Source organism: Carcharhinus amblyrhynchos, unplaced genomic scaffold (genome assembly GCF_965287045.1).
Source record: "Carcharhinus amblyrhynchos unplaced genomic scaffold, sCarAmb.v2.hapA scaffold_39, whole genome shotgun sequence".
NCBI lineage: Eukaryota > Metazoa > Chordata > Chondrichthyes > Carcharhiniformes > Carcharhinidae > Carcharhinus > Carcharhinus amblyrhynchos.
This window is the reverse complement of record NW_027649780.1, coordinates 3,477,212-3,499,324: the sequence shown is the minus strand read 5'-3', so window position 1 is coordinate 3,499,324 and position 22,113 is coordinate 3,477,212. Positions and strand designations below refer to the sequence as shown.

At 44.8% G+C, this 22,113-nt stretch overlaps 1 protein-coding gene across 1 annotated transcript; it reads left to right on the top strand.

Moving 5' to 3' along the window:
* The first annotated feature begins 2,845 nt into the window (after nucleotides 1–2,845).
* On the top strand, nucleotides 2,846–21,779 carry LOC145363465 (uncharacterized). The gene is made up of 3 exons (XM_080218668.1): nucleotides 2,846–4,051; nucleotides 12,569–12,575; nucleotides 19,647–21,779. The coding sequence occupies exons 1-3, from the start codon at nucleotides 3,384–3,386 to the stop codon at nucleotides 20,334–20,336; spliced, it is 1,365 nt and encodes a 454-aa protein (XP_080074794.1). The 5' UTR covers nucleotides 2,846–3,383; the 3' UTR covers nucleotides 20,337–21,779.
* The last annotated feature ends 334 nt before the right edge of the window (nucleotides 21,780–22,113 follow it).

Genomic DNA, 22,113 nt, shown 5'->3' with positions numbered 1-22,113 from the left:
AATATTAATAATTATAATTAATTATTAATATTAATAATTAATAGCAGGTCTCCAGAGGCATGTCATGGAGTGACTGCACTTATGTTTCAACATGCCAGATGATCGGCTGAAGCCTCGTCCACACACAGAACATGTGTATGATTTCTCTCCACTGTGAATGGTGCTTTTTCCTTCCATGTTCAAAATCCACTAATATTCATGTTATGATAAATTGGGCGATTCCTGCAGATCCTGATATGATTTTTGTTCTCAGTTTCCTGACTGCAAATCGTCCCCTTCCAGTCCCTGTGAAATTAATTTAAAACAGAAAAAAGGGAGTGAGATAGAACGCACATAAACACAGAGGCAAGTTGTGAAATTGAGCTGAATGAATCTCGTAATTTGTGGGACCAGCACGAGGGAAAAGGGACCATGCAAATTGATGGATTGTCATAAAAACCCAACTGATTCACTAAAGTCCTTCAGGGAAGGAACCTGCCCACCCAGTCTGGGTCTACACGTGTCTCTGGCTTCTATGAGAGATGAGGGAGAGATAATGAATGGGGTAAAGGAAAAAGTCACCACAAAAACTTTTGCATTGTCATAAAAATCTGACTGGTTGACTAATGTCTTTCAGGGAAGGGATCCTGATCTGGGTCAACACACAAAACTGGCTTCTATAGGAGAAGGAGAGAGAAGTGGGCGAAGTAGGCAGATTTTAGATATTTACAAGACAGAGTCTCCCAAAACCCTCACCCGTCACCACTGAGGGTGATGTTGGTGAAAACAATTAATTCCAAGTTTGTCTCCAATTCGCACAACATCCTGATTTGTTTGGAATCCAGTATTTGGTGATGAGAAATCTCCTCCACTTAAATATTGGAAAGCCTGAAGCTTTCCTCACTAAAAATTCCAAACCTAGCCACTAACTCCATTTCTCTTCCATGCAACTGTCTGAAGCTGAATAAGATGGTTCAGAGCCTCATTGTTGTATCTGACCAGAAAATGAGTTTCTGACTATATATCTGCACCATTACTAAAACAGCCTATTTCCACCTCAGTAACAACACCTAACTTTACCCATGTCTTAGCTCATCTACTTCTGAAACTTGTATCTAAATTTGATTATTTTAACACACTTCAGGCCAGCCTCACATGTTTTATCCTTCACAAAATAATCTAAAACTCTGCTGCTTCTGTCCTCACTCAGAACAAGCCCCACTCAGCTATCATCCCCTGTGCGCTCTGACTCCTGGTTCAGCAGCACCTCAATTTTAAAATGCTGGTCCATGTTTTTAAATCTCTCCCTGGCCTCCTCCCTCCAATCCAACAACCAGTTCAGATTTCTGAGCCTGATAAATATCCCACATCCACAATGGATGTACACATTGAGCAGTGGAACCTGCAGCCTGGAACTCGGATTGGGAGAAAGGGATGAATGAGGAGAGGCAATATTCACGTCTCCTCAGATACCGAATCAGTCCATGTTCAAGTTCAACAAGATCTAGACAATATCCAGGCTTGGGCTGACAACTAACATACACACCACACAAATGCCAGGCAACGATCATCACCAATAAGATATAATCTAACCACTGCCCCTCGACAATCAATGTTGTTACCATCACTGAGTCACTCACTGCCAACAGTGGCGACAAGAGCAGGTCAGAGGTGCTCCTACGTGAATAACTCACTCTTGATTCTCCAAAGCCTTTCCACCACCTACAAGGAAAAATCAAAGTGTGATGGAATACTCTCCATTTGCCTGGATAGGTGCAGCTCCAACACTCATGAGGTTTGACACCATCCGGGACAAAGCAGTCTGCCAATCAGCCTGTTTGATTGGCACCACATCCACGCCATCCACCACCGATGTTCAGTAGCAGCAGTGTGCACCATCCACAAGCTGCATTACAGTAATTCACCAAAGATCCTTAGACAGCATCTTCCAAATCCATGACCACATCCATCTAGGACCAGAGCCCAGCAGATACATGGGACACCACCAGCTGCAAGCTCCCCTCCAAGTCATTCACCATCCTGACTTGGAAATATATCACCATTTTTTCACTGTCACTGAATCAAAATGCTGGAATTCCCTCACTAACGGCAGTGTGGGCTGTACCTACACCAAATGAACTACAGTGGGTTCAGGAAGGCAGCTCACCACCACCACCACTACCTGCAGGGCAATTGGAGATGGACAGATGGCCAGCCACGCACATATCCCATATGTCAAAGGTAGCTCTGCTGCCCCTACCAATATGGCAGCTGCGCTTGCGCACTGCTACACACTGCCCCTTACAAAGATGGCTCCGCCACCCGCACACCAACTCACGTGACCACACAGTTAACCCAGGCCGAATGCATCAAGTTGCGGCTCATTTTGGTACAAATGGGAGGACCGGTAATTTCTTTTCCGGGGTTCGGGTTTGAACAACATGTTTACGAAGCTTCTCCACCCATCCGCCACATCGCCGCTCTCTACCTCGTATTAATCTCGGATCCAAGCTAAAACCCTCAGTCCGCCGCCCCCTCGTTCACTCCGATTGGTCGGAGGACCAGCCTCTCCCCGGCTGGGTCCTCCAGCCCCGCCCCTCATTCACTCTGATTGGTTGGGGACCAGCCGCTCTCCCTCAGTCCTCCAGCCCCGCCCCTCATTCACTCCGATTGGTTGGAGGACCAGTCGCTCTCCGCTCTGTCCTCCAGCTCTCCCCCCCCCCCCCCGGCTCTTTTCCTATTGGTTCGGTGCTGCCGTCAATCAGTTCACGGGCATTGTGACGTTGAGCATGCGCAGTGCGGCTCATGTCCTGGGATAGGCGCTGGTTTGTCTCATGTTCAGGCGGGAAGGAGGTGGAATAGCGGAGGCAGCGGGTGGGAGGGGAGGTTCCACACACCCAGTGGAGGACTCAACACCCCCCGTAAGGAACTGATGCACCGCCTCAACACCCAACACAACGGCAGCTGCAACACTTTCTTCCGGGCCTAGGCCCGAGTGGACAAATGTGGCTTCAGGAAGGAAATGCAGTAATGGGTTTGTTAGTGATAAATCATCTTTAACTCACTTTACTGACCCTAGAGCAGGAAGAGAGAATGGGGGGAATTTCCATCCTGCACTCACACTGATAGATTTGTTCTTTTGTGGGTGCTCACTCATTCCCTTTTTGTTGTTTTAAATCAATTTCACAGGGTTTCAGAAGAGGAGGATGTGCAGCTGGGAAACTGCAATTGAATATCACATCAGGATCTGATGGAGTTGGCCAATTTTTCGGAATCTGAATGTCATTGTATTTCGAACATGGAAGAAAAATGCACTGTTCACAGTTGAGTAAGCACGTTCTGCGCGTGGACAAGACTTCAGTCACTCATCGGGCCTTTCGGACCATTATTGCATTCACAAACGGATGATGGCATGGAAATGTGGGGACTGTGGGAAGGAATTCGATTTTCCATCACAGCTGGAAACTCATCGACGCAGCCACACCGGGGAGAAGCCATTCACCTGCTCCCAGTGTGGGAAGGGATTCGCTACCTCATCCCAGCTGCTGAAACACCAACGAATTCACACTGGAGAGAGACCGTTCACCTGCTCTGTGTGTGGGAGGGGATTCAATCAGTCATCCAACCTAGCAATACACCAGCGAGTTCACACTGAGGAGAGGCCGTTTGTCTGCTCCGTGTGTGGGAAGGGATTCAATCAGTCATCCAAACTAGCATTGCACGAGCGAATTCACACTGGGGAGAAGCCGTTCACCTGCTCTCAGTGTGGGAAGGGATTCACTCACTCAGCCAATCTGCTGAAACACCAGCGAGTTCACACCGGGGAGAGGCCATTCACCTGCTCCCAGTGCGGGAAGGGATTTACTCACTCATCTCACCTTCGGAAACATCAGCGAATTCACACTGGAGAGAGACCGTTCACCTGCTCCGTGTGTGGGAAGGGATTCAGGCAGTCATCCACCCTGATAAATCACGAACGGGTTCATACGGGAGAGAGGCCATTCACTTGTTCCCAGTGTGGGAAGGGATTCATTACCTCATCCAGGCTGCTGAGACACCAGCGAGTCCACAAGTAACTATTGTCATTGGATTTTTGCTGTTGACCACATTCAGACTCAACCACGTTCATTTGGGTCTGTTTCCACTGAATTGAAAAATAGCTCCAGCTCTGTTATCAGTGTTCGTTAGTCTGAAAAGGGGAGGATTTGGGGTCAGGAAACTTGCACAAAATGTCACATCAGGAGCCACACAATTTATCATAACGTAAAAAGCAGAAAATTTTGAATATGGAAGAAAACAGTACAACCACAGTCACATTAGGGAGAAACCATGGAACGTGGAGACTGTGAGGAAAGATTCAGTTACCCATCAGTGTTGGAAATTGATTGACGCACTCACATGGGGAGAGGCTGTTCACCTGCTGAGTGTGAGAAGGGATTCACGCGGTCTTCCCAGCTGATTACACAGTGATTCTCACTGATGTGACCATTCAGATGCTTTTACTGTGGGACTGGGTTCAGGGGATCATCTCAACTCACTGTACACCAGTGAGTTCGCGTTAGGGAGAGACCATTCAACTGCTCTGAGTTTGAGATTCTGTTCCGAGTGAGAAGATTCAGCCGATCATCCACACTGCTGAGTCACCAGTTTACAACTAACTACAATGATTACATTTTTCTGTGAATCACTTCCAGGACTGAACTGTGTTCAATGTAGGTGAACCGGTAAATGAGGATAAGGGACAGGTCAATGAGATGCAGTGGCATTTTTCAGAAATATTTCAGAAAACCCAGAACAGATGATTCCAGTGAGAACAGCAAATTCCAAGGGGAGGACCCACCATTCGTGGTTCACTAAAAAAGTTAAAGACAGATTCAAACTGAAAGAAAAAAGGTAAACAATTGCACAAAGACGGGTGGCAGCAGCTCTGAAAGCGGGACAAAATATAACGAACTGCAAAAAATGACAAAAAGATTAAAGAGCAGAGTAGAGTTAGAGTATGAGAGAAAGGCAGCTAGAAATATACAGGTGGATAGTAAGAGTTTATGTGGATATTTAAATTAAAAAAAGTTAAAGGGAATGTTGGTCCAAGTGAGTCTGGGAATTACTAATGGAAAGCAAGGAGATGGCAGATGAATTCAACAGGTACATTGCATCAGTCTTCATTACAGTCTTGTATTCTACCCGATTATAGAGAATACAAGTAATATCCTATAAGGATGTGGAAGTGGGGGAGGAACTCAGGAAACCTATATGAAGTGGTACTGAGCAAATTGTTGAAGCTGCGAGCTTGACAAATCCCTGCGTCCCGATGGACTTTATCCTAGGATATTAAAAGTGACTAGTGAGATAAAAGCAAAATGCTGCAGATGCTGAAAATCTGAAATAAAAGCAGAAAATGCTGGAAAGACTCAGCAGGTCTGGCAGCATCTGTGGAGCGAGAAACAGAGTTAATGTTTTGAGTCCATATGACTGTTTTTCAGCTCGAGAGGAGTAGAAATGGCTATTGAGATAGTTGATGTATTGTTTTTAATTTTCCAAAGTTTGGAATTAGATTACTACAGGAATTAGGAAACTACTAGGAATTAGTTAACTTAATGTCATTGGGAAAACATTTGAATCTATTATTAATGGTGTTATAGCAGGATAATGAGAAAAATTCAGGCCATGAGGGAGAGTCAACATGGTTTTGAGAAAGGGAAATCATATTCAACTCATTTATTGAATTCTTTGAAGGAATCACATGTGCTGTGGATAAAGAGGAACCAAATGTGAGTAAAGGTGAATGTACTGAGGTTTCCAGAATGCATTTCATAAGCTATCACTTTGAAGATTAGCGTGGAAAATGGAACTCACCATACTGGGAATAACATATTGGCATGAATAGAAGATTGGCTAATAAATGGGAAACAGAGTTGGCCGAATTGGGTCTTTCTCGAGTGACAAGTGGTGTGCCACAAGGGTCAGTGCTGGTATCGCAACCTTTTGACAATTAATATAAATGACTTAGATGAAGGGACCAATGAAAAGGTTGCTTAAATTTGCTGTTGACAAAGGTAGGGGTAAAGCAGTAAGTTGAGAAGTGGCCATAAAGAGGCTAGAAAGGGATATCAGTTAAGTGACTGGACAAAGAACAGGCAAATGTAGTGTAATGTGGGCGACTGTGAAATTGTCCATTTGGTAGGAAAAATAAAAACAAAGTATATTGTCTAAATAGTGCGAGATTGAGAGGGATCTGGATGTCCTAGTGCACGAATCACAGAAGGGTAGTGTGCAGGAACAGCAACAAATCAGCAAAGTTACTAAAATGTTACTGTTTATTGTGAGGGGAACTGATTACAAAAATGGGGTGTTATTCTTCAGTTATACAGAACACTGGTGAGACCACATCCGGAGTATTACTGGTCTCCTGATTTAAGGATGTAAATGTATTAGAAGCAGTTCAGAAAAGGTCTATTCAACTAATACCTGGAATTGACAGCAAAAAGATTAAAACTCGTTCATTTGCAGCAAAGTTCCTGGGAAACTGCTGCAGCTGCAAGGTTCGGCTGCAAAAACAATTGACAAGGAGGCTTTGATAGACCACAAGAGATTGTAACTACATACATCACTGCTTTCAGATAACAGTCATGATGTGGAGATGCCAGCATTGGACTGGGGTAAACACAGTAAGAAGTCTCACAACACCTTTAACCTGGTTAACCAGGTTGGACTTTAACCTGGTCTTCAGATAACAGCCCAGGACTGCAATGTGTTTTGATAGAAGTCATAAAATTTGTATCAAAACATACTACTCAGGGTACCAGATTGTCAAGGACCGTAGACATGTGTTTATTGATAATGTAGCTATGTGCACGTGCCCTGTTGATCGGATATTGCAATTGGGGAAAAGTAGAGTTGCTGTAATTGGTTAAACACTACTATGGGAAACAAATGAAATAAAGAGAAGTGTTAGCTGGGATTGGATAGTGAGTATCTTCAAACAAGTGTACAATTTCAATCTATGCATGTTAACTACCTGTAGTTGATCCCAAAGGTATTCCTTTGTTCTGGGAGTCTGTAGCCACATGTGTGGAAACCGGTTTGCCCTGCTATAACTTGAATAAAGGCCAATTTTAGACTCCGAAAATCTTTGTCTGGTTTCTCAGTGTAGCGAAGAGCTGGACAGCTGATGAAGTTTACTAACATAGGACATGGGAAAAAGGCGCAAAGCCATAATGTTCATTTGGAGAGCTGGTGCAGACAGGATGGGCCAAATGGCCTCGTTCTATGGCAAGCTGCTGTGAAATTCAGGTCCTGATGAATTGAGTAATTCTGTCAGATTTTGATATGATATTTGATTTGAATTTTCAATCAGTGAATCCTCTCTTTCTTATCCCCCGTAAAAGAAGTTGACAGTATCATTGTCACTATCAGTGCAGCATAGAAATTCAGAGCAGACACTTCCAGTTTCTCTGGAACATTTTTTCCTCTCGTTTTCCCCAAACAGATGGTTCAACTAAACTAAAGTCAATGAGGTGTTTTCGGCAGAAATATGATGGGATCCTCCTGCCTGGAAAATAAATGAAGAACACGTGAAATATGCAATAAAAGCCATTTGTAACAGTAAAAATAAAAACCTAAATCAGCAACAAGGTCCCAAAACAGAATCCCTTTCTCCAGGGCCACCTGGACACACACCAGACCACAGAAGATCAGCCAGCAGCCAGCGTGACCACTCCCCTGCCTCCCCCTTCAGCCCCACCCATCCCAGATCTACTGGTTACTGTTTTAACCAGGGTCTAGAGCAGGTCCAGGAGAAATTTCTCCCACTCACCCACCCCCTCCACACTTCACAGCCTTCTGGACTCAACATTCAGTCCCAAAGTTTCAGAGAGTAAACTCCCAGACCATTCTCTTTCTCTTTGTTTCATTTCTCCTTCTTTCAGTCGGCAGCCCTCCTGCTCCAGATACAGCTTTTGTTTCTTTATTTCTTTTTTCTCCATTCACTTTGGCTCTGGGGGTGATTCACTTTTCTCTCATTCAATCTCTCCTGTCTTCCACTCTCTCACAGACCTTCCTTTAGTCCTTGTCCCACCCACCCCTTTCTCCAAACCTGTTACATTCCTAACTTTTCCCAGTTCACAGGAAAGGTCACCGACCTGAAACGTTAACTCTGTTTCTCCAGCTCTACCAGCATTTTTAGCACAGATGCTGCTGAACCAGTTGAGTTTCATTTCAGCATTTTCTGTTTTTTTAAGGATTTCACAGAATCACCAAATAGTTTTGGTACAGAATGAGGCCATTTGGCCCATCATGTGTGCACCAGCTCTCCAAAAGAACAAGTCACCTAATTGCATTCTCCTGCCTTGTCCCTGTAATCCTGCACATTCTTCCTTTTCAGATAACATAGAAACCAGAAGCAGGAGAAGGCTATTCAGCCCTTTGAGCGTGCTCTGCCCTTCAATTTGATCATGGCTGATCATTGAATTCAATGCCCTGATCCAACTTCCCCCCCACCTCCCCCATATTCCTTGATCCTTTTGGCCCCTTGAGGTATATCTTTTTTTCTCAAAATCAGACAACATTTTGGCCTCAACTACATTCTGTGGTCGTGAATTCCACACATCCACCACTCTCTGGATGAAGAAATTTCTCCTCACCTCAGTTCTAAAATATTTACCCCTTATCATCAAACTCTGACCCCTTATTTTGGATTCCCTCACAATTGGGAACATTCTTAATTCCCTTTTGAATGCGTCAGTTGAAATTACCTTCATCACACTCTCAGGCCACTTATTGCAAGCCCTAATCTGGGATTCACTCAGTCATACTGTCTCACTGAACATCAACTTGTTCACACTGAAAAGAGACATTTTAAATGTTCTGAATGTGAGAAGACATTTAAAAGCAGATGTGAAGTGCTGAAACACCAATTAATTGATACTGGAGAGCTCATTCGGTGGCTGCATGTGTGGGAAAGTATTCATCCATTCTTCTGACCTGTGTTGACAACAGCAAGTTCACAAGTGACTGCAGAGGTTGTCTTCAGCTGTCCCTGCTGCCTTTAATCATATCCAGGACCGAACCATGTTTGTTCAGAGTCAAAGTTTGTTTCTGATGCTAATCACCACACTGCTACAGTTTAGTATTTTGAATAAATATTTGTGAAATAATCTTGCTTTGTTTTGAGACGCTGGTGCAGATTTTGTCTTGCCCTCCTGAGTGTTTATCATCTGTCTGGAGCTCCGAAACGCAGTTGCTGTACTGACACCAATCCCACCCAGGTCCTACCCCTGTACATATTACAATTTTTAGTCCCCTGATAAAATGCCTGTATGGGGCAATTTGGTACGGCCACACATCTTTAGAGTGTGGAAGGAAACTGGAGGAAGCCCATGCAGAGACAAGGAAAATGTGCAATCTCCACACAGACAGTGACTCAAGGCCGGAATTGAACCCAGATGCCTGGCGCTGTGAGGCAATAGTACGAACAACTGAGCTCCCGTGCATGGTTTCGAGAAACAGAGCACAGTAAAGTTCCCGTTCATATAACACATTCACAATTTGTCTGTATAGCACGTGAGGAACAAAACTTTTCAATGTATACTAAGACGTGTGACAACAATCAATCAAATAAATAATATTTTTATTAATTGTTCTCAATTAGTAACAAATTCATTTCCTATTGCTATTTGGGATTTCAATGGCCGTGCTGTTACCCAGCATTCCCCATACGTTTGAAAGTGCCCTACTAAATTCACAAGAACCGAGTGCGCAGACGCAGTACTGTATCTGGAGCATGCGCAGTGTCACCTTGCTCGGAACCCTGCGAGTGCGGGAGACGCTTTTTTCAGCTGGTAAGAGTCAGTGGGGCGGGTGGAGGGAGGAATGGAGGCCGGAGGCGGGAGGGGGCGGAGGCTTCAGAAACGCCCGCTGTAAGCCGCAAGGCCTGAAAACGAGCCTGCGGTTCCGAGTTTGCAGCTCCGGGGATTTTTTTTTCCCCCCGGAGGAGGCCCGGGATAATGGCCGCCATCTTGGTCCAGCAGGGAGCGGAGCGCATGCGTGGCAGTCTTGGTGACGCAACAGAAAGGGGGCGGAGCGCATGCGTGGCAGTCTTGGTGACGCAACAGAAAGGGGGCGGAGCGCATGCGTGGCAGTCTTGGTGACGCAACAGGGAGGGGGCGGAGCCTCAGTGTCCCCAGGGAGAAAATGATTGTCTGATTGATTGACAGGTCCTGGTTAATGGTTCTGATGGTAGTCATGATGTGGAGATACCAGTGTTGGACTGGGGTAAACACAGTAAGAAGTCTCACAACACCAGGTTAAAGTCCAACAGGTTTATTTAGTAGCAAAAGACACTAGCTTTCGGACCGCTGCTCCTTCGCGATCTACTTGGAGATCCTCTCCATTTGGAGCTGGCGGTTTGTGGTGTCGATGGTAGTCATGATGTGGAGATGTTGGCGTTGGACTGGGGTAAACACAGTAAGAAGTTTTAAAACAGCAGATTAAAGTCCCAACAGGTTTATTTGGTAGCAAAAGCCATTAGCTTTCTGAGCACTGTTCCTTCATCAGGTGAGTGGGAGTTGTGTTCACAAACAGGGCACATATAGATACAAAATCAATTTACAAGATAATTGTTGGAATGTGAGTCTTTAAGAACATAAGAACATAAGAAATAGGAGCAGGAGTAGGCCATCTAGCCCTTCGAGCCTGCCCCGCCATTCAATAAGATCATGGCTGATCTGTTGTGGCTCAGTTCCACTTTCCCGCCCTCTCCCCATAACCCTTAATCCCCTCTCTTATCAAGAACCCATCAACCCGCTTCTTAAAAATATTTAGCGAGGCAGCCTCCACCACTTCAACGGGCAGAGAATTCCAGAGATTCACCACCCTTTGAGTGAAGAAGTTCCTCCTCAACTCCGTTCTAAACCGCCTCCCCTTTATCTTGAGGCTGTGCCCCCTAGTCCTACTGTCTTTTTTGAGCGGGAAGAGTCTCTCCACCTCTTTACAGGTAATCAAGTCTTAAAGGTACAGACAATGTGGGTGGAGAGAGTTAAGCACAGGCTAAAGAGATGTGTATTGTCTCCAGCCAGGACAGTTAGTGAGACTTTGCAAGCCCAGACAAGTCGTGGAGGTTACAGATAGTGTGACATGAACCCAAGATCCCAGTTGAGGCCGTCCTCACGTGTGCGGAATTTGGCTATCAGTTTTTACTCAGCGATTCTGCATTGTCGTGTGTCATGAAGGACGCCTTGGAGAATGCTTACCTGAAAATCAGAGCTGAATGCCCATGACTGCTGAAGTGTTCCCCAACAGGAAGAGAACACTTCTGCCTGCTGATTGTCAAGCGGTGTTGATTCATCCATTGTCGTAATGTCTGCATGGTGTCCCCAATGTACCATGCCTCAGGATAACCTTTCCTGCAGCGTATCAGGTAGACAGTGTTGGCCAAGTTGCAAGCGTATGTACCATGTATCTGGTGGATAGTGTTGATACGGATGCCATCATCTCACGTGACAGTGATCCAGCATGTCTTGCAAAGGTTGCTGAGGGTTGTGTGGTGTCATGGTTATTGTTCTCCTGATGGCTGGGTAGTTTGCTGCGGACAGTGGTCTGTTTGAGGTTGTGCAGTTGTTTGAAGGCAAGAAGGAGCGTGTGGGGATGGCCTTGGCGAGGTGTTAGTCTTTATCTATAACATATTGAAGCTCTGGGGAAGTACTGGACGATGAAGGGTACTGTAGCCGCCGTGTCCCTTGTTTTGTCTTCTGAGGCGGTCGGTGTGGTTTTTCACTGTGGTGCATCAGAACTGTTGATCGATGAGTCGAGTGCCATATCCTGTTCTTACGAGGGCATCTTTCAGCGTCTGGAGGTGTCTGTTATGATCCTCCTCATCTGAGCAGATCCTCTGTATGTGAAGGGTTTGTCTGTAGGGGATGGCTTCTTTAATGTGTTTAGGTTGGTAGCTGGAGAAGTGGAGCATCATGAGGTTATCCGTGGGCTTGCAGTACAGTGAGGTGCTGAGGTGACCGTCCTTGATAGAGATGCATGTGTCCAAGAACGCAACCGATTCCGGAGAGTAGTCCGTGGTGAGTCTGATGGTGGGATAGAACTATATGATGTCATCATATCGTTGTTTCAGTGATTGTTCACCATGAGTCCAAATGAAGAAAATGTCATTAATGTATCGCGTGTATAGCATTGGTTGAATGTCCTGTGCGGTGAAGAGGTCTTGTTCGAACCTGTGCATAAAGATGTTGGCATATTAAGGTGCGAATTTGGTCTTCATGGCTGTTCCATGTGTCTGGATGAAGAACTGGTTGTTGAAGGTGAAGACATTGTGGTCCAGGTTGAAGCGGATGAGTTGTAAAATTTGCATTTGGAGATTTGGCAGTTGTTGGCGTTGAGTACTGAGGCATTTGCAGCAATGCCATCGTGGGAGATGCTGCTTAGAGTGCCGTGACACTCAGGCAAAAGGCGGGGAATTATAGGCCGGTTAGTTTAACGTCTGTGGTAGGTAAAATGTTAGAATCCGTCATTAAGGAGGAAATTGCGAGGCATCTTGAAGGGAATTGCTTGATAGGGCGGACGCAGCACGGTTTCATTAAAGGGAAGTCGTGTCTGACAAATTTACTGGAGTTCTATGAGGATGTGTCTAGGGCGGTGGATAGAGGAGAGCCGGTGGATGTGGTCTTTCTGGATTTTCAGAAGGCGTTTGACAAAGTACCTCACAAGAGGTTATTGCAGAAGGTCGGGGGACGTGGACTTGGGGGTAGGGTGTTAGCGTGGATAGAGGATTGGTTGTCAAATAGGAGGCAGAGAGTGGGGGTCAACGGGTGCTATTCGGATTGGCGGATGGTGACTAGTGGAGTGCCCCAGGGGTCGGTGCTGGGGCCTCAGCTTTTTACCATTTATATAGATGATCTGGAGGAGGGAACCGAGTGTAGGGTGTCGAAATTTGCGAAGACACCAAGATTGGGGGAACAGCAAATTGTGCGGAGGGTGTGGAGAGTCTGCAGAAGGATCTAGATAGGCTGGGCGAATGGGCCAGGAAATGGCAAATGGAATTTAATGTTGGCAAGTGTGAGGTGGTCCACTTTGGTAGGAAGAATGGTAGGAAGGACTATTACTTACGTGGCGAAAAACTGCAGCAGGCGACGGTGCAGAGGGACCTTGGGCATGAGTCGCAAAAACCCAGCTTGCAGGTGCAGCAGGTGGTCAGGAAGGCGAATGGGATGCTGGCCTTCATAGCGAGGGGGATTGAATATAAAAGTAGGGAGGTCTTGCTGCAGCTGTATAGGGCATTGGTGAGGCCGCAGCTGGAGTACTGTGTGCAGTTTTGGGCGCCGCACCTGCGCAAGGATATTTTGGCCCTGGAGGGAGTGCAGAGGAGGTTTACTAGGCTGATACCGGAGTTGAGGGGATTGAGCTATGAGGAGAGGCTGAATAAACTAGGCTTGTACTCGTTAGAGTTTAGAAGAATGAGGGGAGATCTCATTGAGACGTATAAGATGATGAATGGGATGGATAGGATAGAGGTGGAGAGACTCTTCCCGCTCAAAAAAGACAGTAGGACTAGGGGGCACAGCCTCAAGATAAAGGGGAGGCGGTTTAGAACGGAGTTGAGGAGGAACTTCTTCACTCAAAGGGTGGTGAATCTCTGGAATTCTCTGCCCGTTGAAGTGGTGGAGGCTGCCTCGCTAAATATTTTTAAGAAGCGGGTTGATGGGTTTTTGATAAGAGAAGGGATTAAGGGTTATGGGGAGAGGGCGGGAAAGTGGAACTGAGCCACGACAGATCAGCCATGATCTTATTGAATGGCGGGGCAGGCTCGAAGGGCTAGATGGCCTACTCCTGCTCCTATTTCTTATGTTCTAACCACTCTGCCACTGTTACGCAGGTGTTTCTCACAGTAGGAATTCTAGAAATAGGGATGTACCAATTGAGAGCTGCAGATGGCACCTTGTGTAGCTCATTTGTCACGCAGCCATCGAATGATTACAACACAGGAGGTCATTCCACTTGTTAGGCCAGTGCTTTTGCTCTGGCTTGAACAAACCAATCAGTCTCACTCCTCTGCCCTGTTCTCATAGCTTTCTTTCTCTCCAGGGTCTTGTCCCATTCCCTTTCCTTTGTTGTATCAGTTTGAGATGGAGGAGAAGCTGCTGGATTTAACGTTGAGGGTTTCAAAACCCACTCAGTTTCACAATGTAGAATTGTCAAGGGAGCCAGATTCTTGGAGATCAGGTTGAAAACAATATCCTTATAATGTAAAAGGGTATTGCTTAAGGAATAAGTTTTCTAGTAGATGCTTTTATCTATTGTACTTGTACACGTTTTTAAAATACCCGTGGGATTTGGCTGTCATTAACTAGACAAGCAGCAAATACTCCCCATCCCCAGTTACCTGTGGGGAAGATGACGTTTGACCTTCCTGAACTGCTGCAGTCTGTGTACTGCCACAGTGCTGTTAGGTAAGGAGTTACAGATTACTCACCCAGTAAACTGGACCAACTGACGGGCAACACGACAGCTCCGTGACCATCACTGTTTGCTGTGCAGATACGTGGACCTGGGTCGGATCTCCGACTTGGGTCGGTGTCTGTGGGAGTTTGCACATTCTCCCCGTGCTTGCGTGGGTTTTCCCCGGGTGCTCCAGTTTCCTCCCACACCCCAAAAACGTGCTTTTAGGCTGACTGGTGTTAACAAATTGTCCCTAAATTAGACCTCCCCTAATCTGGCTTAGAGAAAAGTCGTAGGTAGATGGGGCACCCACTGAATGTTAAAGTGGCGGCGCGGGCTTGTTGGGCCGAAGGGCCTGTTTCCTGTGCTGTGTTGTTCTTTGTTCTTTGTTGTTCTTTGAGGATGAAGGAACAGTGATATAATGTCGATTTTAGTGACAGTAGTTTGTAATTATACTCTGCTTTTAATATAATAAAACTTTCCAATACTTCACAGTGAATGTTACCAAGAAACATTTGCCACTGAGCCACATAAGGACATTATAAGGCCAGGTGACAGCTTGGTCAAAGAGGTGGTTTTAGGGAGGAAAGCGAAGTGGAGAGGATTAAGAAGGAAATTGCAGGGTCTACGCAGCTGAAAGAATGACAACCACTGATGGAGTGATGAAAATTGCGAGTGTTGAAGAGGCCTGAAGGAGATTCTAGAGAGAGCAATGATTGCGGCTGTGCAGAAAATGAGGATGAGAAGTTTTAAGCTTTGTTGCTACCTAAACGGAAGCATTTATAAGTCAGCTGGCACAACAGTGACAGATGAACCGGACTTGATGTGAATAAGCACACGGGCAGCCGAGTTTTGGATCAACCCAAGATTACAGGTAGATTGAATGTGGGAGGCCAGCTGGGAGTTTGTTAGGAGAGTTAAATCTAGAAGCAGCAAACGAGTGGATGTGGGTTTGAGAAGCAGATGATCTGAGGCCAAGACAAAGTGGGGCGATGTCATTGATGTGGAAATAGGTAGTGTAGGTGGTGATGTGGCAAACAGGGTTAAATACAGATAAGTGTAAGGTGTTGCATCATGGAAAGTCAAATCAAGTAGAACTTTCACAGTGAATGGTAGGACCTTTCAATGTTACTGCCTGACCTGCTGAGTATTTCCAGCATTTACTCTTCTTGTTTTAGATTTCCAGACACAGTAGTATCCCTTTTTTTTTAATTTATTTTTAGTTTCACAACTAGGCTTACGTTCACACTGCAATGAAATGGCAGTGAAAATCCCCCAGTCGTCGCACTCCAATGCCTGTTCAGGTACAGTGAGGGAGAATTTAGCATGGCCATCGCACCTAACCAGCATGATTTTTGGACTGTGGGAGGAAACTGGAGCATCCGGAGGAAACCCACACAGATACAGAGAGGACGTGCAGACTCCTCACAGTCACCCAAGCTGGGGATCGATCCTGGGTCCTTGGTGCTGTGAAGTAGCAGTGCTAACCACTCTGCCACTGTTATGCGGGTGTTTCTCACAGAAGGAATTCTAGAAATAGAGGGACCTTGGAATTCATGTGCATGGTTCTCTTAAGGTGGAGTCACACATAGAGCAGTGAAGAAGGCTTTTGGCATGTTGGCCTTTATCAGTCAGGGCATTGAGTATAGAAGTTGGGAAGTTATGTTGCAATTGTACATGACTTTGGGGAGACTGTACCTAGAATATTGTGTTCAGTTTTGGTCACCATGATTTGAAAAGATGTTATTAAACTGGAGAAAGTGCAGAGAAGGACTCAAGTTATAGGGAGAGATTGGACGGGCTAGGACTCTCGGAGTGTAGGAGACTAAGGGGTGATCTTAGAGAGATGTATAAGATCATGATATTGGTTAAATGCACTCAATCTTTTTCCCAGGGTTGGGGAATTAAGAATTAGAGGGCATAGGTTGAAGTTAAGAGGGGAAAGAATTCATGGGAACCTGAGGAACAGGTTTTTTTTGTTTACAGAGCGTGGTATGTATGTGGAATAAGCTGCTGGAGGAAGTGGTTGAGGCAGGAACATTGTCAACGTTGAAAAGGCATTTGGGCAGATACATGGATAGGAAAGGTTTAGAGGGATATAGACCCAATGGAGTTAGCTTACAAGGGCATTTTTGGTCAGCGTGGACCAGTTTGGGCTGAAGGGCCTGTCTCCGTGCTGTAGATTCTATGAAGATATATTTGGAAGCTCAGTTTGAAGTGAAGCATGTTACTGAGGTTGTGAATACTCCGGTTCAGCCCTCACACTCGCAATGGGGACAGATGGAGTCAGCGGTTAGGAAGTGGAGTTTGTTGCGGGGCTGAAGATGATAGCTTTCATCTTCCAATATTTAACAAAGGCAATTACTGCTCATCCGGTCCTGGATGTCAGACAAGGGAATGTTGTGGGAAATCACCAGTCAGACTTAAAGATTTAACGTGCGGTTTACTAAACAAAACTTTGGGAGAAGTGCTGCAGTCAACTTCTCAATTTTAAAATGGCAACTGAGCTTCTTTTATACATGTCAAGTACAGACATTAGCAGTTATTACATCGTTAGCCTTGGTTAGTTACACACATTAGCCAATTCGCCCCCCAGCAACAAGTTTACAAAAACTTATTGTTTCAGTTCCGCTTTATCTTTATCGGTCTGTGTTTTTTTTGTCTGTTCCGTAGTTTTACTTCCTTCTATTGCTCCGGATGCATCTGCTTATCTTGATCCTCTAGTTCTCTTTTTTTAGTCAACAACAGGATGTTCTTTGCTAACCACAAGATAAGTGCTGGGCACAGTTGGTCCCGCAGTCACCCACGTATTCGCTTTCAAAGATCACAGCCTTAATTTCGCTCCAGCAGGGAGGATGTTGTGTAAAATTGAAAGAATTTGCAGATGATGGTACACCTCTTATTCTGATCCTTCTCGGTGTGCAGGTTAACGGTTTTAAGGTTCAAACCACTAATGCCAGAGACTCGGGTCCAATTCCAGCCTCAGGTGACTGTCTGTCTGTGTGGAGTTTGCACATTTTCCCTGTGTCTGTGCGGATTTCCTCTGGGTCTCTGGTTTCCTCCCGCGCTCCAGAGGTGTGCGGGTTAGGTTGATCGACCAGGCTAAATTGTCCCTTTGTGTCCCAAGATGAGGGAGAATGAAAGGGGGGGATTAATGGTGTACGTACATCAGGTTACAGGGATAGAGCCTGGGTAAAGATGCTCTGATAGAAACTTGGTGCAGACTCGATGGGCTAAAAGGCCTCCTTCTGCACAGCAGAGATTCTATGATTTTGGAATCTCCTTTTACAAGGGGTTAGAAGAGGAGGATTTTCACAGCAATCTCAAACCACCCCCCAGAAATGTGTATCTCTTAATTTCAAACCACAATTGACACATGACTCTTGCAATCTCCATTTACAGGGAGTTATAATATTTGAAGATTGCGATTTTTCTCTGATTCCAGTGCTTCTGACAGCTGCAGGAAGTTTTAAATTTAAAAACTGTGAAATTGTTCCAGAGGTGAGTATTAAACCTATAATTTAGAGTTTCAGTACTGTGTTCTTATCTAGTGCTCTGGTTCCACATCTCTGGAGCTGGTGTGACTCCGTTATTGCGGATCTGAATCCATGTACATCCATTGCTTTGTTTCACCTCTGCCCCCCCCGATCACCTCTCTGTCATTGTCAGTTCAGAGAAGGCTCTGCAGACTGATACCTGGGATGAAGGCATTGTTTTGTGAGGAAAAGTTGGGCTGAAGTTTAGAGATAATTGTAGTATTGACATCAGATTGTGAGGTAGTGATTAGTATAGATGAAGAGAGGATGTTTCCACTGGTGGAGATTCGAGAACTTAGTGGGCAGATTATCAAAATAAAAGATCCCCCATTTCTGATGGCGAGGAGAAGAAATGTTTTCCCCCTCAGAGGGCCGTTTAGTCTTTGCAAATTCTCTTCCCCAGAGACCAGCGGAGGCTGCATCATTTAAATATACTCAAAATACAGAGGTTTCTGATGGAAAAGGGAGTCACGGGTGACAGGAAGAAAAGTGGAGTTAAGATCACATTCTGATCAGCCATGATCTTAATGGGCAGGCGATGACCTTGTGGTACTATTGCTAAACTATTAATTCAAAAACTCAGCTAATGTTATGGGGACCCAGGTTCGAATCCTGTCATAGAATCATAGAAACTTTACAGTACAGAAGGAGGCCATTCAGTCCATCGGGTCTGCACCGACAACAATCCCACCCCGCAGCAGCTGGTGCAATTTGAATTCGGTAAAAAAAAAATCTGGAATTAAGAAATTACTGATGACCATGAAACCATTGTCAATTGTCGGAAAAAACCCATCTGGTTCACTAATGTCCTTCAGGGACGGAAATCTGCCATCCTTACCTGGTCTGGCCTACATGTGACTCTAAAGCCACAACAATGTGGTAGACTCACTTACCCTCCAAGGGCAACTAGGGATAGCTAATAAATGCTGGCCAGCCAGCAATGTCCATGTCCCATAAATGAATAAAAAAAAATTCAATTGAACAGCTTGGGGGCTGAATTTCTAACTATTTCTTACGATATGTCAGGAACATGAAATGATGAGTGTTGGTTAGCATTAATTAGCACCTTCAGGAGAATTGGGTGGGTGTATATGAAAGGTTAAAGTTTATTTATTAGTCACAAGTAAGGCTTATATTAACACTGCAAGAAGTTACTGTGAAATTCCCCTGGTTGCCACACTCGGGCATCTGTTCGGGTCAATACACCCAACCAGCACGTCTTTCAGAATGTGGGAGGAAACCCATGCAGACATGGGGAGAACGTGTAAACTCCACACAGACAGTGACCCAAGCTGGAAATTGAACCCAGGTCCCTGGCACTGTGAGGCAGCAGTGCTAACCACTGTGCCACCGTACCACAGAATGTTAAATGGAATGAAAGTGAGTGCGTATGTGTGAGGCGCATGGGTGGAGATTCAATGAATGTTCCACACAAACTACAGTTGTCTATTTTGAATGTCCATCATGTGCTGACCATGATGATTTTTGTAAACTCCTTTCAGTGTATATCGGACAAAAAGGTTTTGAAATTGGAAATCTCAGAAGAGTCACCTTGATTCATAAGGACGTGAAAATCATCAGCCTTTTTAGCATTGGTGTGACTGGAAAAGCACTGAGATTCACACACCCCCATCAGAGCGTTCCAGTGCACTGATTGTGGAAAGACACAAGGAGTCAGACACCATGGAGAAACCGTGGAAATGTGGAGACTGTGGGAAGGGATTCAGAGCCCCGTCTGAGGTGGAATCTCATCGACGCAGTCACACCGGGGAGAGACCGTTCATATGCTCCACTTGTGGGAAGGGATTCAATCATTCATCGAATCTGCTGAGGCACCAGCGAATTCACGCCGAGGAGAGGCTCGTCACCTGCTCACAGTGTGGGAAGGGATTCAGAGATTCATCCACCCTGCTGACACACCAAAAAGTTCACACTGGGGAGAAGCCATTCACCTGCTGCGTGTGTGGAAAAGGATTCAGAGATTCATACACTTTGCTGACGCACCACCTGGTTCACACAGGGGAGAAGCCATTCACCTGCCCTGAGTGCGGAAAGGGATTTACCCAGTCATCTAACCTGCTGACACACCAGAGAGTTCACACCGGGGAGAGGCCATTCGGCTGCTCGGTGTGTGGAAAAAGATTCACTCAGTCATCCGCTCTCCTGACACACCAGCGAATTCACACTGGAGAGAGGCCGTTCCCCTGCTCTGTTTGTGGAAAGAGATTCACTCTTTCAGGCACCCTGATGACACATCAGCGCATTCACACTGGGGAGAGGCCTTTCACCTGCTCCGTGTGTGGGAAGGGATTCACTCAATCGTCGAATCTGCTGAAACACCAGCAAATTCACTCGGGCATGATCCATTCACCTCCCTGAGTTTGGGAAGTGATTCAGTGATTCGTCCCACTTGCTGAGACACCAGAGAGTTTACAAGTGATAACAGGGGTCGAATTCTGTTGTACTGGCCGGTGTAATATTGTAAAAGGTGGATATTAATTTTAAAAATTAAAACTGTATAACCTGAAATGTGAGAAACTGCAGAGCTGACAAAAATTGTGTAAAGAAGCAACTAATTTTTAAAAGCCACTGGACACCATTCTCTGCCAAACTCCAGCTCAAGAATAAAGCTCATGATATAATCTAACCAAGATCAAAACAGAAAGCTGTTGACTTCCACAATCTGTCTTTTTGAACCAGCCTATCTTATATTAATGAAATTAATTAAAGATTACTGTACTAATTAGCAACAAATTGGTTCAGTCACGAGCTTTAAATGAGTTACAATTAACGAATCAGTCATTTTAGCAAAAGGCTGAGTTTTATTTACTGTAAAAATGAAAAACCTTGATAGGTATGTAAAGAACATGCAATGACGATAACTGGACTGGCAAGAGATCTTCAAGCTTTGATTTGTCTCAATTTGAATTGTCTGATTGTATAGAATTGGATAAAGAGATGGTATGAAATAACTGTAAGAAAATGAGAGACAGTAAAGTAATTAATTGGTGATCCAATTAATCCAGTAAGCAATTTGAACAAATGTCATGTTACAGCAGGTCCAACTCTAACGTGAGGTCACAGTCACTTTGGGGATAAAAGTAGAAATTCGAAGGTTTTTTTCCCCAGCCAACTACTGAAGATTTCTGAGACCAAGTTCCAGGGAAATTATTGTCGAAGAAGAACACAGACCCCAAGGCTGAATTCCACAAGAATTGCTGTCAAAGGAGGAGCCAGAGTGTTCGACTTCTATAAACTTATCACCCAGACTAAGTTGTAAACTTCATCACCTTAAAGTAAACCTTTTTTATTTCAATAAACTTTTTGATTTGCATTTATTATCCAAAAAATTCTTTTGCCTTAATTTGGTTTTAACAGGTTAAAATTCTGTTCCAAACAAAGTGGATTAATGAGGTGAGAAGTTGGGGGTGAGTGGCTGTTATCAATTAAGTTGCAAATAATAAAATCAGGTGATATAAATCTTTAAATTTAAGTACGAACTTATAAAATAGAGGCAGAAGCAGACCATTCAGCCCCTACAGTCTGCCCTGCTGTTCAATAACGTGGCTGATCCATTTGTGTTTTGAATTACACATTCCCAACTCCCACCTTAGATTTTTGTTCAGCAAGAGAATCAACTATCTCTGCCTTAAAAAATTCCCATAAAAAACATTTCCATTCACCCAAATAACCTTTTATTCCTTTTCCTAACAAAAATCTATCTACCTCTGCCTTAAATGTTCAATGACATCGCCTGCACCATCTTCTGAGTTCCAAAATTGTGCAACTCTCAGAGATAAAAACTCATCTCTGTCCTAAAAAGGTGACCCATAATTTTAAAACAGTGCCCTCTAGTTCTGGGTCACCCACAAGAGGAAACATCCTTTCTACATCCACCTTGTTAAGTCCATTCAGGATCTCACCTACTTCTAACAAGTCACCCCTCACTCTTCTAAACTCCAGTGGGAACAGACCCAATCTAACTTTTCCTTATAAAGCAATCTGCTCATGCCATGTATCAATCTAGTAAACATGCCCTCAACCAGTCCAAACCAGTTACATTCTTCCTTATGTAAGGAGACCAAAACTGCATGCAGTATTTGAAATGTGGTGTCACCAATGTCTTGTATAACTGAAGCATAACATCCTCACTTTG